Source organism: Bos taurus, chromosome 17 (genome assembly GCF_002263795.3).
Source record: "Bos taurus isolate L1 Dominette 01449 registration number 42190680 breed Hereford chromosome 17, ARS-UCD2.0, whole genome shotgun sequence".
Classification (NCBI taxonomy): Eukaryota; Metazoa; Chordata; class Mammalia; order Artiodactyla; family Bovidae; genus Bos; species Bos taurus.
Window position 1 is genome coordinate 53,898,888 of NC_037344.1, and position 18,000 is coordinate 53,916,887.

At 49.4% G+C, this 18,000-nt stretch overlaps 1 protein-coding gene across 7 annotated transcripts in view; it reads left to right on the forward strand.

Moving 5' to 3' along the window:
* Positions 1–18,000, forward strand: part of CAMKK2 (calcium/calmodulin dependent protein kinase kinase 2) — a 52,588-nt gene that overhangs the window by 28,159 nt on the left and 6,429 nt on the right. For 5 of the 7 annotated variants that reach the window (XM_024977130.2, XM_024977132.2, XM_005217776.5 and 2 more), the window contains 8 exons: positions 6,375–6,396; positions 6,525–6,613; positions 7,683–7,882; positions 8,471–8,524; positions 11,388–11,461; positions 11,548–11,635; positions 12,728–12,856; positions 17,783–17,883. In XM_024977130.2, the coding sequence (XP_024832898.1) occupies positions 6,375–6,396; positions 6,525–6,613; positions 7,683–7,882; positions 8,471–8,524; positions 11,388–11,461; positions 11,548–11,635; positions 12,728–12,856; positions 17,783–17,883 (757 nt within the window). The remainder of the gene's footprint in view (positions 1–6,374; positions 6,397–6,524; positions 6,614–7,682; positions 7,883–8,470; positions 8,525–11,387; positions 11,462–11,547; positions 11,636–12,727; positions 12,857–17,782; positions 17,884–18,000) is intronic. The other 2 variants (XM_024977131.2, XM_024977133.2) reach the window with 1 other exon arrangement.

Consider the following 18,000-nt stretch of genomic DNA (forward strand, 5'->3'; position numbering starts at 1 on the left):
ACCCTTGCTCATGCAGCTACACCTGCCCAAAGCCCAGGGGAACTCTCCATCCGGCCCCTGCGCCTGGCATCTCCCACCCTTTCCTGCTCCAGCGGGGCCCCACACAGAAGGCTGTACCCGAGGTTTAAAGCAGGAGGTGGAGAGGAGTTCTTGCTGGGACTTTATCTGGGTGTCCTGTTCATCCGTCTTCTGATATCTGTTGAGTGCCTACTGTGTGCTGGGTACTGTTCTAGGCACTAAGGATGCAATGATGAGTAAGAAAGATGAAGCTGGTGTTCTGATTAGGGGAAACAGCCAGTCACCAACTATAGTTGGCCTTCTGTGTCTGCAGGTTCTGCAACTGCAGATTCAACCACCTGTGGATCAAAAATATTACAAAGAAAAAATTCCAGAATGTTCCCAAAAGTAAAACTTGAATTTGGCATGCACTGGCAACTATTTACATAGCATTTACATTGTATTAATGTAAAGGTATTACATTGTATTAGGTATTATATTGTATAAGTATTAGGTATATTGTATTAGGTATATTACATTGTATTAGGTATTATAAAGTAATCCAGAGATCATTTAAAGTATAGGGGAGGATATGTGTAGGTTATATGCAACTACTACACCATTTAAGGGACTTGAGCAGCTGTGGATTTTGGTATCTACAGGGTTCCTAGAACCAATTCCCTGTGAATACCTAGGGATAACTGTAAATAAAGCAGATGATCAACTTCAGACTGATGCTCTGAAGAAGATTAAACAGGGTGATGTGAGAGAGAGATGGAGGGGCCACTGCAGATAGGAGGTGAGCATTTAGCACCTGAATGTCGAGGACTCAGCCCTGTTAAATCTGGAGAAGAGCATTCCAGGTAGAGGAAATAGCAGGTCAAAGGCCCCAGGGCTGGTGAGAGCTTAGAGTTTAAAAAATGTGGCTGCAGGAGAGAAAACCATGTAGGGAGGGAAAGTGAGGATGGAGGGCCTGGGGTGGGGGTGGGTGGCCCTGGTGGGGCATTTGGAGCCTTGAGGGCCTGTTGAAGGGTCCTGCACACAGACCTAGAAGGACTCAGGTATGTCCTCAGAGACCTTATTTTAAAAAATGATAGGGATACAGGACAGCGCTCAGTTCTCAGTATAAGCACTGATGAGGGAGGGAAGAGCAGGACTAATGCAAAGCTGGACAGCAGACTATCAGGCCCAGGAAGGCATGATCAGCAGGTCACATGTCCCGGTGATGTGTGGCTGGGGGAGGCATTCAGACAAGCTTGTGTATTTCGAGTGGGTACAGATGACAGCCAGGAGGGGAATCAAGGAGATGAGTGGTGTGGGCAGGGCCAAGCCCAACCCGGAATCCAGATGTCTGCTGGATGAGCACAGCACGATCCTTTGCTGCACAGGGAGTGATGAATCATAAAGTAATGGGTCTGGTTTGGAACTGGAGCTCAGAACTCAGTTTCCCCTAGAGTAGTTGCTATGGTTTCATTCCAAGGATGCTGTTGTTGCTTAGGATATTTTATTTCTCTTGCCCCCACGCAGGTATTTTTTGTTGGTTTGTTTGTTAAATTTGGCTGTGCTGGGTCTTAGTTGTGGCATGTGGAATCTAGTTCCCTGACCATACAGTTGAATCTGGGCCCTCTGCATTGGGAGCTCAAAATCTTAGCCACTGGACTATGAGGGAAGTTCCCTCACCCAGGTTTTATTATGAAAAATGTTAAAGTTGAAAGAAGAGTACAGGGAATACCTGTTTACCTATCACCCAGATTCAACAGTTAGTAACTTTTTGTCATATTTGCTTTATCAGTTTAGCCACCCACCCATCCATTTCTCTATTTTTTTTTTTTCTGAACCATCCAAAAGTAAAGTAGCAGACATCCTGACACATTAGTTCCTAACAACCTTAGCCTGCATCTCCTAGTCACTTCAGTCGTGCCTGCCCCTTTGCCACGCTATGGGCTGTAGGGGCTTCCCTGGTAGTTCAGTCGGTAAAGAATCTGCCTGCAATGCAGGGGACCTGGGTTCGATCCCTGGGCTGGGAAGATCCCCTGGAGAAGGAAATGGCAACCCATTCTAGTATTCTTGCCTGGAAAATCTTAGGGACAGAGGAGTCTTGAGGGCTACGTCCATGGCGCGTTGCAAGAGTTGGACATGACTTAGTGACTAAACCATCACCACCATGGACTGTAGTCTGCCAGGCTCCTCTGTCCATGGGATTCTCCAGGCAAGAATACTTGAGTCATGCCTTCCTCCAGGGGATCTTCCCAACCCAGGGGTCAAACCCATGTCTCTTATGTCTCCTGCATTGGCAGGTGGGTTCTTTACCTCTTGTGCCACCTGGGCAGCCCTCACAATACCACAATACCACAATTGCACCTGAAAAGGTAACGCCAGTTCCTTAGGAGCATCTAGTGTGTAGGTCATCCTCAAATTTTAGAACTTTAAAACCCTTCCTTTAGAAACATTTTAGAAGTACACAATAAATACCATCAGGTATGAAAACCTAAAAAAATTGTGAAACATTCATATAAGATTATGAACATCACAGAGTCACAATTTCTCAATGTGGTACATGCACCACTTTAAATATATGAGACAGGAACTTCCCTGATGGTCCATTGGTAATGAATCTGCCTGTTGGTGCAGGGGACACAGGTTTGATCCCTGGCTCTGGGAATGTCCACATGCTGCAGGACAACTAAGCCCATGTGCCCCAACTACTGAGCTTGTGCTCTAGAGCCCGTGCTTTGTAACAAAAGAAGCCACCACAATGAGAAGCCTATGCACCGCCACGAGGAGTAGCCCCCGCTTGCTGCAATGAAGACCCAACACAGACAAAAACAAATACAATTTAAGAAGAAAGATGATTTGAAAAAAATATATGAGATCATTTTAGGTGGTATATGGACAACCATTTAAAACATTTTTTAGACTTATTTTACCATTTGTATAGGAAAAACTATAACCAGCACACTAAACTCATGATTTCATGGATTTTATTACCTGAGATAAGACTAAAAGTTTTCATACTAAATCAATTTAAAAGTGTGAAATAAATGATAGTTTACATAGTATATAGATATAGCCAGATTATAACCATGGTAGGCAAACAAGTGAAGTTTGGGGGAACACAGAAGAAAACACAAAATATAAAAGGTCATTTGGGGCCCAGAATGGCATCCCCAGCATTGTTCACTCACCTGAGGCCCCGGACCTGACTCTGAATGGCTTTGAGCTGTTTTTGAGGAGGTGGGTTGTCCATTCAACAAATGTCACAGTTTGTCAGGCCCTGATCTAGGCTCTTCAGGGAATGAAACTCAAACCCTGGCCCTCCACCCTCAGGGCATTTTAGTGCTCTGATGAGGGCAGATGGATACACTCGACCTAAGTATTAGAGGTGACAGCTGTGCTGTGTGTTTAGTTATTTAGTCATGTCCGACTCTTTGTGACCCCATGGACTATACAGTCCATGGGATTCTCCAGGCCAGAATACTGGAGTGGGTAGCCATTCCCTTCTCCAGGGGATCTTCCCAACCCAGGGATTGAACCCAGGTCTCCCACATTGCAGGCAGATTCTTTACCAGCTGAGCCACGAGGGAAGCTCGAAGGTGACAGCACCATGGACAAAAGCTAACCTGAGCAGGGTCAGGGGAATCAGGAGTTCCAGGTTGGAGGCTTGGGAAACAGTGGCTCCTGGAATGCCTCACGGAGGTGAGACCTGTGCAGGACCCTGGGAACCAGATGGCAGAGGGCATTTCACATCATTGTAAGACTGCCTTTTACTCTGAGAGAGAAGGGGGCCCTTGGAGGACTTTTTTTTTTCTTTTTAATATTTATTTATTTGGCTGTGATTGGTCTTAGTTGTGGCATGCAGGCTTCTCTAGTTGTACATGAGTTTAGTTGCTTCACAGCACGTGGGATCTTAGTTCCCTGACTGGGGATTGAACCTGCATGCCCTGCATTGCAGGGCTGATTCTTAACCACTGGACTGCCAAGCATGTCCCCCTTGGAGGGTACTGAGCTGAGGAGTTGAATGAGTGTGTAAAGAACATGACTCAAGCCTCAGAGAGGATTGCCTAAGCCGTTTGGACCAGGCAGCTTCATGGACAGAGTTTTTCACTTCTTGAGGTGGCAAAGTGGGAAGGAGCCATGTGGTTTTGGTGTGTTGATTCCAGTGATTTTGAAACAATCCCAATACTTTATTTTTTCGTTTCCAGCCATAGCTGTGTGTGGCTAGGACAGAATAGGCAGCGTGTGAAGCCAGTTAGCAGATATCGGCAAGGGTTCTGCACCTGCAGGCCTGACTCTCAAAGGGTAGAGAACATGATCAGTATTTCTCGGGGTTAAAAACTTCCCACCTGCCACTCAGGCCCAGGAGGGGTTAAACTGTGAGCGACTTGAAAATACACCTGTTTCAACAGGCCAGCTTCCCTCATGCCAACTGAGTTTTGGTGCTTGGGAGGAAACATTGAAATTCATGAAGCAGCTCTTGAAAGTTAAGTTTACAAGGTGGGAAAGCAGGAGCTGAGGAGCCCAGCGCTCCTCTTGGTGGGAGCCTTACCTTCAGAGCCATTGCCTTTGCTTCTAACCACAGCCTGAAGCCACAGCAGATTTGCCCTAACTCGGGTTTGGCCATTGCTGGTTGATGAACCTGAAAACAGGGTGCGGCCCTGGGGGAGTTAAGTTCCTTTTCTGATCTGAACCTTTAAGCCTTCTTTTTGTCTGAGGAGCTGGTTGTTTCCCCTTGGCCATCTCAGCCTTTGGACAGCTTTGAAACACTTTTCTTCCATAAGAAGCTCCAGTGTGTGCTTCTAGAAAACAGAAAACTCCAAAATCATTCTGCATGGGACTTTGAAATCCACTGTCCTGTTTTTTTTCATTTCCTAAAGTACTGCTTCATAGTCCCAGTTTTATCTGTTCAAGCAGAACAAAATTAAAATAACTATGCCACGTGACCTGGCAATTCCACTCCTAGGTACCCCCAAAGAATTGAAAACAGCCACACATAAACACTTGTGCAGGAATTCTTGTGTATGAATGTTCATAGCAGCATTATTCATAATAGCCAAAATGTGGAAATAACCCAAATGTTCATCAGCTGATGAATAGGTAAACAAAATGTAGCATATCCATACTATGGAATATTATACAGCCATTAAAAGGGAGAAAGTACTGATACATGCTACAATGTGGATGAATTCTGAAAACATGCTAAGTGAAAAAGCATGTTACCAGGGGTCACATATTGTATGAGTCAATATATATGACATGTCCAGAATAGGCAAATCTATAGAAACAGAAAGCAGATTAGTGGTTGCCAGGGGCTGTGGGAAGGGGTGTGGGGAGCAACTACTAATGGGCACAGGGTTTCTTTTTAGGGGACTGAAAATGTGCTGGAATTAGAGGCGATGCTTGCCCTGGAGGCAGTGGACTGCTGGATACCACTAAATCATGCACTTTGGAATAGTTGTATATTCTGAAATTTCACCTCAACTTTTAGAAATGCAAAAAATACCGCCCCTCTCCAACAACAAAAACCCTGTGCATTCCCTAAACGTAGTGTATCTAATACTTGATGGTGGGGTAGGGGATCCCACATACACAGGGCTGTGAGGAAGCTAGCAGGTAGTGAGTCAAGAAAGGCCCTGTTGAGGAGGAACAGAATCAGCTGGCCTTTGAGGTGGCAGGGAGATCACCCTCCCCACCTCTAGCTCCAAGTCTTGATTTGATTCGAAGTCACTGGTTGGAGCGCAAGCTGACACAGGGTGCTAAAGAGCTGGAACAACATTATCCGACAATTCTTGGTTTACGTAGCCTGACACAGCCTAGCAGCTTGGAAAATGTGAGAGGGGTCATTGAAATTTGTTCTTGCTGTTTCTTGAACTGAAACTTTGCTAGGGTTCAGTAGAGCCCTAGGGCTGCTGCTTTTGTGTCCACGTAAATCCACATTAGACCTGTTCTTTGGCAGGTCTTTGGCTCAGGACGTGGATGAGTGACAGGACATGGTTTAGCATCAGTCGTATCCCTGGGACTCCCCTCCCACCCCCTCCCACCTAGGTATGAGAAGACAATGAAAGAGGCTGTCCCCACCTGTTTCCAGTCTCCCTGCTTTGTCTCCTCTGGCAGAGGGTCCTCAGCTGTTTTGAGGACCAGATGTATAGCCAGCCTGGGGTCCCAGGGACACCAGAAATCTCTGACCCCTAGCTTCCTGATGGGAACTTAGAAAAGCAGAACCTTCTGTGGTTTTGGTTCAGTGGACTGTTCCCCTCCCCAGCCCCCATGTTAGTTTCAGTGCTTCTCAGTGTTTCTAGGGGTGGTTGGCTGGGAGGAGGGGAGGAAGATGGATTTCCATTTTTCCAGTGTAACCATTCACCCCCTTCTCTATCCTACAGTGTTTGAACTGGTCAACCAAGGGTGAGTGTCCCCATTCCCAGCAGGTATGAGGCCCAAAGCTTCTTGAGCTGCAAAGCTGAATAAGGTGGTGGGAGGGGGCAAAGGCTGGCGTCTCTGGTTTGCTTTTCATGTGTGTGTCGACCTTTCAGGCCTGTGATGGAAGTGCCCACCCTCAAACCACTCTCTGAAGACCAGGCCCGTTTCTACTTCCAGGATCTAATCAAAGGCATCGAGTACTGTAAGCGGGGCTCACAGGAGGACTCTCACCCAGGGGGTGGTTAGTGTTCCCAGATAGTGGATGGAAAGTAGAAGGTTTCTTACTTCCCTCCTGAAGCACAGGGAGGTGGGCAGGAAACAGAGCTGCCTGAGCTATGGTGACACCCGCTCCAAGCAGAAACCCTTCTTCTGGCCACACAGAAAAACTAAGAGCAATAGTGTTAGTGACTGTTTATCCAGTTCTTTCTACCAGGCACTGTTAATTTCCTAGCATTACCCTTTATTCCCAGGAACCCTGGGATCCTGTTAACCTCTGGGAACCTTAGTTCCTCATCTGTAAAATGGGAATAAAATATCTCTCACAAGGTCTGAAATCAGCCAGGACATCAGTGTTCTGATTGGCAGGGTGTCCTTTCTGCTACTGGTTGTTAAACATTTTGACTCATACCCTTTGCCTGTTATTACACAGGATTGTTGTGACACTGAAATGGGGTGAATGGGAAGCACTTAACACTTAGCATTCAGTAAAAGCAGCTGCTGCTCCTATTACCAGTATCATCATCATCATCACCACCACCCCGGAAACACAGTTGGGTCTTCCAGATTGTAGGATTGTCCTTGCCCATGGGCGGACACCCAGGCAGGAACCGTTAGCCAAGTCCCAATCCTGCTGTGTTTCACACTTCAAATCATACCTGTTCCAGTCATTGTTGGTTTGGTGAACAGGTTGTGAGGTGGCGTTAATAAATGAAAACATGCTTGACTGTCACAAGTTTTAAGGCTTCTAGCTGGGAGCCAAGCTCAGCAAAAGCTCTCCATGCACACATGACTTAGACTGTGGCAGGTGGTTACCAATTACTATTGGCAGTCAGTATTTCACTCCTCACTTTGGAGGATGGGCCAGCTTCCTTAGAGACATTCCCCTTAACTCTTAGAGCTGAGGGTGTTTCACAGGTTTGGGAGGGGAAGGCTGGGAAGGGCCTGGGACCCTGGAAGAACAGAGGGCCTCCTGCCTGTGTCTCTGGGCTGTGTGGGCCACATGGAGCTCCTCGTGTGGATTCTCTGTCCCCTCTCTCCCATCCTGCCCCCAGTACACTACCAGAAGATCATCCACCGGGACATCAAACCTTCCAACCTACTGGTGGGAGAAGATGGGCACATCAAGATCGCGGACTTTGGTGTGAGCAATGAGTTCAAGGGCAGCGATGCCCTTCTCTCTAACACTGTGGGCACCCCGGCCTTCATGGCTCCTGAGTCGCTCTCGGAAACCCGGAAGATCTTCTCTGGGAAGGTAGGTTTGGACCTGCCTGAGATATGCAATTCTGCCTGTGTTAGGGTCCTTTCAGTTGTAAGTGGCAAAAATCTAACTCACTGGTAAAGAGTGATCTGTGGGTGAGGAGTAGGGTTCAGCTCTGTTTTCCTGAATTAGTTTCCTCCCCAGGTGAACGTCATTAGCAATTCCAGGCTATTTTCTACCAGTTTACAAGCCTCAGTGGAAAGAGCATTTTTCTTTCTGTAGGACTCAAATGAAAATCCTAGGATTGGCTGTAATTGGCCCAGTGTGGCCCATCCTTGAACCAATCACTGTGCCTGACGAAGTGTTGCTCTGATTGGACAGTTCCGGGTCATGTGCCCATCCTTGAACCAATCACACTGCCTGGGGAAAGTGTTGCTTTCATTGGCCAGGCCTGAATCATGTGCTCAGTCATGTGGGGTTTGATGGGCAGGAGCAGCCCTATTCAAACTCCCATGGTCTGAGCAGTCAAAAAGAGATGCTTCCCCAAAGGAAAGCTGGAGGATTGGATCCTGGACAGGTGAAAGAAGGTTATGCCCTTTACTGCCCCTTGCCCCCTCACACTGAGCTCTCTTTTTCTTGCAGGCACTGGATGTCTGGGCCATGGGTGTGACACTGTACTGCTTTGTGTTTGGCCAGGTAAGGTGGGGTGTCCTGTGTCCTGGGTATTGTGGGTGGCTCCCTTGGACTAACAGTTACCCTTGCAGGGAGGTAGTACTTACTCATTTAAAAGTTATTTTATTTCCACAGTTAGATCTGAATATGAAAAAGTATGCCTTCCCAAATATACATAGCTGTACATAACAGTCATATCTGTGAAAAGACAACCTGCTAAAACGGGGTTTTGGCAGAGGCTCTAGAGGTTGTAAATACAGTTGATGAATTTAGGTCAAGGACAGCAAATGTGCACCTCTTTCCACTTCTGAACAGGAGATAGGCATCACTAATCAATAACTGCAGTCTTTCTTTCTGGGCCTGGTACTGCTTTGATGTTCTTCTCAACAGTGTTCCTAGAAGCTGTTGTTGGAAGAATAGAATTGGAATGGAATTTAAAACATTTGGCATTATTGATTTAGGGAGTGCTGTTTGTCTTCATTTTGTTGTTCTTTTGTTATTTTTATATTACTCGTATTTAGGGGCTTCTATTTTTAATTCTTGGAGAAGGCAATGGCACCCCACTCCAGTATTCTTGCCTGGAAAATCCCATGGATGGAGGAGCCTGGTGGGCTCCATGGGGTCGAGAAGAGTCAGACACGACTGAGCGATTTCCCGTTCACTTTTCACTTTCATGCATTGGAGAAGGAAAAGGCAACCCACTCTAGTGTTCTTGCCTGGAGAATCCGAGGGATGGGGGAGCCTGGTGGGCTGCTGTCTATGGGGTTGCACAGAGTCGGACACGACTGAAGCGACTTAGCAGCGGCAGCATTTTTAATTCTACAGTTCAGACTGATTATGTGAGCAGTAAAAATGAGAATTATTCCTTCTCCTGAGCTTATGCTCCTGTTGAGGAAAGCTTAAGAAACTGATCCCATGAAGAAGTAAAGGAGTTTATAATCTCCCCACAACCCAACATTTGATTAGAAAATTTTCAATCCTGTAGTCAAGTTGTAAGAATTGTACCTTCTTACATATGCTTCAGAGTGCAGTCATTTGCCAGAGCTCACTATCTGTGGCTTTCATTTTTTTCTTTTGGGCTAACGTTTACACATCAGGGAATCTACAGATGTTAAAAGTGTACTATTTGCTGAGTTGTCAAATGGATGCACCTGTGCAATCCTGACATCTCAAGTTATTGTTTTTCATGGCATCATTTTCCTTGGACAGGAGTAGACAAGGTCACTTTTTGTGACCTTTTGCAGCCTTTTGAGCACCCTGCATAAAGGTTTCTTTTTCCAAAACAATCCCTGAGCTCCTCCTGGGTCAGGCCCTTCCCCCTGTGAGAAGATCGCCTTGTCACCCAGGAGGTGGTGTGTGAACAGGCTTCAGGGTACAGTCTAGGCTTAAATACCAGTTTCATGCTTCCTAGGACATGACACCTCTCTGAGCTTCTGTTTTTTCTGTTCTGTAAAATGAGAATAATATTTGCTACTTTTTGAATTATTTATTTACTCATTTTTGGCTGCCCTGGGTCTTCGTTGCTGTGTGCAGGTTTTCTCTAGTTGCGGTGAGTGGGAGCTGTGCTCTAGCTGTGTCGAGTGGGCTCAGTAGCTGCAGTGTGCCTTCTCTAGAGTGCAGGCTCAGTAGTTGGGACTCGCAGGTTTAGTTCCCCTGTGGCATGTGGGATCTTCTTGGACCAGGTATGGAACCCGGGTCTGCTGCATTAGCAGGCAGATTCTTAACCACTGGACCACCATGGAAGTCCAGTATTTACTATATTTTATGGCTTCTGAGAGGATCAGCAGAAATAATTCAAGCATTCATTAATTCACCAGGTATTTATTGAGCCCCTACTTTGTGCCAGGGATGTTCTTGGGCACTGGGTGTCAGCAGTGAGCAAGACAGACAAAAATCCATGCCCTCTTGGAGCTGACATTCCCGTACAGGAATTAAACAGTGAATAAATCCATATGGTTTTATGTTTTGGCCACACCATGTGGCATGTGGGATCTTAGTTCCCTAATCAGGGATTGAACCTGTGTCCCTAGCAGTGGGAACGCAGAATCCTAACCACTGACCACAGGGAAATTTCCCTAATACATACGGAATATAATGTCAGGAGGGGACATGTGATGGTGAGAAATCATATGGAGGTGGAGTGGGTGTCCATTTTAGACAGGAGCTCTGGAAGACCTCCCTGAGAGGCTGAGCTTTGATCAGACACCTAAATGATGGAATAAAACAAGCCATGCAGATACTGGCGTGAAGAACATTCCAGGCAGAGGTAACAGCCAAATGAGATGTTGGTCCTGAGAAACCTCAATACAATGCTTGGCCCAGGCTGAGCCCTCACCAATCGCAGCTACTGCTGCTTTGTCTTTTGTATTTTTCTTTGTATTATTAATGTTCACAGGGCAGGTGGGTGAAGTGAGTGTTTGCTTTCGGTCTTTGCTTTATGATCTTCCCTGATGGCTCAGATGGTAAAGAATCTGCCTGCAGTGGGAGAGCCCCAGCTGCAATTCCTAGGTTGGGAAGATCCTCTGAAGAAGGGAATGGCTACCCTCTCCAGTATTCTTGCCTGGAGAATTTCATGGACAGAGGAACCTGGCGGGCTATGGTCCATGGGGTCACAAAGAGTCAGACACGACTGAGTGACTAACATTTTATGTAGGTAAATTAAAGCACAGCTACAGAGGAAAGCCAGTGTAGTTAGGAGGGCTCTAACCCTTCTGGAAAGATACTCCTGGTCCTTTTAGATCTCTGGGGAACAGGAACTGCCTCCTCCCTGGACTGGGCTGCTGGGCTGTTTCTTTCTCTGCTGTGACCCTTGTGGAGTGCTGCCTGCCCTTGAAGGACAGCTGTGCCAGCCCTTAATGGCCGCTGTGTCCCTGACCTCTCTTCGCAGTGCCCGTTCATGGACGAGCGGATCATGTGTTTACACAGTAAGATCAAGAGCCAGGCTCTGGAATTTCCAGATCAGTGAGTATCCTTCACGTACCATAAGTCGCTACCTTCTCCAAGCCCTTGGTGACGTCTCCCACCCTTGATGTATCTCCTCCCCCAAGGCCTGACATAGCCGAGGACTTGAAGGACCTGATCACGCGCATGCTGGACAAGAACCCCGAGTCGAGGATTGTGGTGCCAGAGATCAAGGTATCTGCTGCCCCTTGGGGTGTGTGCCAGGGGCTCAGCCTATCTCCTCTGCTTGGGTGTTTGGCTCAGCCCTGCCTCGGTCAGGCCCCACATTCCGCTGTTTACAGTGCCACACTCTCTTCTGCACCACTGCCCTCCCATGCCCTGTGGCCTCTGGGGTGCTGGGAGCTGGTCGGGGAGGATTTGGGACTTGTGTTCACTGTGATTGTGGAAGTGGGATCTGCTACCAGCCAGGCAGCTAGCACTTGCTTCACTTGGCTTAAATTGATGGCCTCTACCTCCCTAGACCAGACCAGAGTCTCTGTATGCTCCATTGTGGCTGCCGAAATCTTGGGGTCTTTTCCTTGACGCTTCCTATGCCTTTGAGAAAATACAGTGGATGTGAGAGGAAGTTAGTGAGCAATTTGACCATCTACGTCTGACCCTCGCCTGCTCAATTCCGCTATGTTGCAAGAACAGCATTAGATAAGATCCCTACTGATCCCTTGCAGCCACGTGCACACACATGGACCTTTCAGAAATCTAGAGATTTCCTTTGGGAACTAGGCATCTCGGCTAACTAGCAGTTGAAGAGGGGGCAGCCCAAAATGTTACAGATAAAGGCTTGGATCCAAGGGGCAGGTAGTTGGGGAGCAGACCTCTGCTGAAGTCCCCTCCCAGTTGTGTTCTTCTCAGTGTTCTCCCTGTGCCACCCTGAGCCTCAGTTTCCCTTTCTGTAAAATGGGAAGGATGCTGCCTGCTCTGAGCTGAGCCTTCCAGGCATCAGAGAGAGTTGCAGAGGAGTGATAGGTGCTCCTCGGACAACCATGCAAGGCAGATGGCAAATTCCAGGCCCTTCTGCCAAGACACGGGGCGAGATGGAGAATCCAGTCCAGCTCACATTCTGGCCTTGTGGCTCCCTCCCTCCATCTATTTCATGTTTCCTCCCACCTGGCTCACCCCCACCTTCTGCCTGGCTTGCCTGCTCTCTTGCATCCCTGACCTCAGGCCACTGGCTCTCCCCTCCCGCGTCCCCTCCCTGGCTCTGCTCACAGGCAGGGTCTCTGGGAGCCAGTGGCAACGGCCCCTCACCCCTCCTGTCCTTCGTTGAAGCTGCACCCCTGGGTCACGAGGCATGGGGCGGAGCCGCTGCCATCGGAGGATGAGAACTGCACGCTGGTCGAGGTGACCGAAGAGGAGGTCGAGAATTCGGTCAAACACATTCCCAGCCTGGCAACTGTGGTAAGGCAGGATGAACTGCTGCTCAAGAGCAGGGCCAGAGAGCCACAGGCAGCCTGGCAGGGATGAACCAGCACACGGGCAGGCAACTGAGAAGCAGGTGTTGGGCCTGAGAGTCAGGGATTGGCCAGGTCTGCCTCTCACCCACAGCTCCCAGCCCCTGGGCCTTGGTCACACAGCAGGCCAGGTGGCCCCTGCATCTTCTAGCTTGAGTTCTCTCTGCAGCTGGGTCCCAGGTTACTTAAACAGGGTAGCCCCTCTCTAAGGATTGTTCTGCCCTTTGTGGAATTCCTGCTTTCAGAGCTTGTCCAGGGGAGAAGGAGGAGCTTTAGAAGGCTCAGGGCAGGTGCCTGGGGGGAGCTGGAGCCACGGTGTCTTTAGAGGGGCTACCCCTGACTGGGTCTCCTGTCCCCAGAGCAGACGGCTTAGCTCGTCTCATCTCTGCAGTGTGGGCAACTGCCGGGGTGACTCTTCCCATCTCCTAGAGGGGGGTGTTTGCTCAGGGACTACTGGATCCCCTTTTATGGCCTTAAATTTGGGACCTGATCCAGGAAGATGGAGCTAGAGAATCACCTTGGAGACTCAGAGAATCACCCACTTGCCAAGACTGTGCCCAGAGGGTGTCTGACTCCAGGAGGGAGACCCTCAGGGGGCCAGGGGTTGGGCAACAGTCCTAGGGGAGCAATCCAGTGGGCTGCCTCACCATGGCCACCTCGGGAGTCCTGGGTGTGTTCAGTTAACACCAGCCCCAACAGGCAGGGCCCTGGGCTCTGTGGGGGGACCAGGTACTGCATCCAGCCTCGAGTGACCTTAGGAGCCCCAGTGCTGGCTCCTTCGCTCCCAGCTTTGCACCTCGCCCTCTGCTTCCCCACACACTCTCTCTCTCCCTCTAGAACCTGAGCCCTGGGGGATCTATTCACATCCTCCTCCTCCACCTCCACCTCCTCCTCCTCCTCCTCCGCCTCCGCCTCCGCCTCCCCGAGGGGCCTCTGCATGATCTTCACTGTTGAACACTCACCCACACCCACTCCTTCTCGTCCGCCCACCACACCCATGTCCTGAGCCTGTGGTCGGGAAGGCAGCTGACGTCGGGCTCCCAGCACCCGCTGTGGGTTTTTCTGTTCCTGGTTGTGAATATTCTTGGGAGAAGGCGTCTGATCCTAGAGGTCTGAAATAGGCGTTGATTATTCAGGAAACACTTCTTGGAACACTGAGTGGTGTCTCAGGCCTGTGGTGGGAGCGGGGAATACAGAGGTGAATAAAACCAAGATGGTGCCTGCAGATGCTGGGCAAAGAACCAACAAGTAAACGTGCAAGTAACAGAGGGGCTGCGAGGGGAACCTCCTGGGGGGATGCAGCCCAGGTGATGGGTTGGGGAAAGCCTCCTGGAAGGCGTATGCTAAGAGGATGGCGGGGTGTTCAGGCCAAGAGGGTAAAGGGTGGGGTGTTCCTGAAAAGGGAGCAGCAAATGCAGCGACCCTCTGTTGGAAGGTGGCAAGGCCCACGAGGAACCTTAAGAAAATCAGGGCAGCTGAAACAGGGCAAAGGAGGTGGAGGGAGGGTGGCATGAGGCTGGACAGGAGGTGGGGCCAGAGCACACAGGTCCTGAGGCCACAGCAGAAATTTAAATCTTGGTCCCAGAAGTGTGGGAAGCACCTGCAGGATTTGATTCAGGGGAGTGGCATGATCAGTGTTGGCCTGAGGAAGGTCCCACATGGAGACTGAATTTTGGGGGACAAGGAGGCCGTGGAGGCTTCAGCTGTGTGTGCCAGGCATGAGGTTACAGAGATGAGCACGGGACAGTGCCAGCCCTCATAGGGCTTCTGGCCTCTTGAGGAAGATGAATCTGGAAAAAATCACCCTCTGGTGCCATCACACACTGAGTGTCCACACAGTGACAGGCCAGCGGGGAGAGGGGCGGGACTGGGAGGCTTCGCAGGGTAGGAGCCCCTTCCGCTGGGTCCTGAGGGCTGGCCAGGCTCACTGGGGGAGCGAAACGGGTCTGAATGTTCCAGGAACCACAGAGCTTGGGCCTTGGCAAGTGAGGCACCATGCGTGCTTGTCAAGGGGTATGGCCTTCGTTCTCTTATCTCAGCATTTTTCTTTTCTTTCTTTAAATTGAGGTCAAATTCATGTAATATAAAATTAACCATTTTGAAGTGAACAATACAGTGGCATTTAATACATTTATAGTATTGTGCAGCCATCACGTCTGTAGTTCTGGAACATTTTCATCATCCCCAAGAGAAACCCCATACCTGTTGACAATCACTCACTCTTCCCTCCCCAACCACCCCCAACCCCTGGCATCTACTGTTGCTATAGACCTGCCTATTCTGGACATTTCATATAAATGGAATCGTACAGTAAGTGGCCTTTTGTGTCTGGTTCTTTAACTCAACATAATGTTTTCAAGATTCATCCACATTGTACCCAGTCATTCCTTTTTAGGGCCAAATAGTGTTCCATTGTAGGGGTAGAGCATATTTTACTATTCATCAGTTGATGGACATTTGGTGGTTTCCACCTTTTAGTAAATCAGTGGTTTTTAAAAACACTTCCCCCTACTCTTTTAGCATGAAAATCTTTTTTTAAAGTCCAGAGGCTTAGTATATGAAACAGCTTGAAGAGACATCATACTTTAGTTGGAAGGGAGGCCAGAGCCTTACAGGTGTTGAGGCCACTTTGAAAATTCTTTCATGAACGACAGCAGCCAAAAGCATCATGAACCTTCCATGGCTCTGTGGCCTGTAACGGGTTAAGTTCCAAACTCATAGGGGTGAGAGATACCAAGTCAGGGCGTGAGGGAATCAGATATGGGTTTCAGAAAGGATAGGGCGAGAGACTTCCCTGATGGTCCAGTGGTTAAGAATCTGCCTTGCAGTGCAGGGGGCATGGGTTCAGTCCTTGGTCAGGGAACTAAGATCCCATATGCTTCTGCAGCTAAGCCCTTGCACTCCAACTACTGAGCGCACATGCTCTGGAGCCCAAGCGCCCCAACTAAACAGTCCGCACTGCAACAAACGATCCCACATGATGCAGTGAAGACCCCTCGAGCCACAACTAAAGATCCGACGCAGCCAAATTAACTTTTTTTTTAAAAAAGGATGCGCTGAGGGGCAGGCTGGGAGGCAGAGGAGGGAAGCTGAGCAGTGGCTGAGGGACGTGACAGAGGGATAGTGACCCTTTCCCCAAAGATTGCCTCCTCTGGCATGTGTTTCCCAACCAAGCTGCAGACCCTGTCTGTCTCCTGGTGGGCGGGGTGGGGGACACCAAAGAGTTCCATCTCATGGCTGTGGACAGGCTGGCTCCCAGTGCCTCTCAGGTTTAGAAGGGCTTTCAGGACCTCAGACCTCTCTTGCCCTCACATTACACCAACTTGTGGATGGGCCACCCTCCGTATCCTGGGATGTCTCCTCAGCTCCTTAGACTGGGACCAAAGCTTCTCATCCTCAACAAAAATGAACCCCCCCCCCGCCCCACTCCGAGGAACTGGTGCCCTTTTGTATTGCTCCTGGGACTGCAGAATGGTGCAGCCGCTGTAGAAGACAGTCGGGCAGCTCCATAAAGTGTTACACAGAGAGTTACCAGATGATCTGAGAATTCCACTCCTAGGTGTACACCCAAGAGAAATGAAAACATTTTGTGTGGAAAGTATGTCCACACAAACTCTTGTACACAGATGTACATAGTAGCATTAGTCACAATAACCCCAAAGTGGAAATGGTCCAAATATCCAGCAGTGGATGAACAAATAAGCAAAATGTGGTGTATCCACACAAAGGATTATTACCAGGCCATACAAAGGAATAAAGCAATGCAGCATGGTGGACCTTGAAAACATCATGCTTGCTGAGTAAAAGAAGCCAGACCCCAGAGGCTACATACTGAATGATTCCATTTATCCGAAATGAGAAAAGACAAACCCATAGAGACAGAAAGTGGATTGGTGGTTGCCAGGGACTGGGGAGGAGGAATGTGGGTGGCTGCTAATGGGTACTGGGTTTCTCTTGGCGGTGATGTAAATGTTCTGAAATTAGATAGTGGTGATGTGAATATACTAAAAACCATTGAACTGTACACTTTAAAGTGGTAAATTTTAAGCTGTGTGAATTACATTTAAATTAAAAGTGCAGTGATCCCCCTCCTTCTCAGATTATACCTGGGAAGCAGTAATTGGTTGCCTGTTGGGGTGGTTGTAGACGGCTTTCACCGCCAGTAAAAGCCTTGCCTTGAAGAGGAGACAGGTTGACGGGCCAGGAGGGCCTGTCCAGCGATGGCTCAGGTGAGACGGATGGTACCACGGACACTGGACAAACAGTGCAGGCCAGCTCTCCTGCAGTCGGGTAGGCTGAGACTGGGCTGTGACAGGCTCTCCAACTCTCCTGCAGTCGGGTAGGTTGAGGCTAGGCTGTGACAGGCTCTCCAGCTCTCCTGCAGTCGGGTAGGCTGAGACTAGGCTGTGACAGGCTCTCCAGCTCTCCTGCAGTCGGGTAGGCTGAGACTAGGCTGTGACAGGCTCTCCAGCTCTCCTGCAGTCGGGTAGGCTGAGGCTAGGCTGTGACAGGCTCTCCAGCTCTCCTGCAGTCGGGTAGGCTGAGACTAGGCTGTGACAGGCTCCGGATGTCGGACTGAGGAGTTTAGACCTTATCTTGTTGACAGCCAGGGAGCTGTGGAAGATTCTGGCTGTGGGCCAGTGAGACTTGGTGATGGCTTTGGCTCCTGTATCCTGGGTGGATGTTTCTCAAAGGCTCGCCATCAGCAATCAGTCCTGGGAACTGGCAGGGGGCAGGGTGTGTGTGTGCAGGTGGGTGGGAATGAGGGGAGGGGAAGAGAAAAAGATGGGAGACTTGTGCTATGGCACGAGGGAGGCTGTTGCCTGGAGTCCCCCCACACCCAGGTGGCTGAGCCTCCTCCTCTCCTTTCCAGATCCTGGTGAAGACCATGATACGAAAACGCTCCTTCGGGAACCCGTTTGAGGGCAGCCGGCGGGAGGAGCGTTCCTTGTCAGCGCCTGGAAACCTGCTCGGGTGAGTATCCCTGGGGTGGGGAGCTGGAGGCCGTCCTGCCCCACCATCTCTGGGCCCAGCAGTGTCCAGACTCAGATCAGCCCTGCCAGGCTCTCTGGGGAAGTCAGAGCAAAGCTG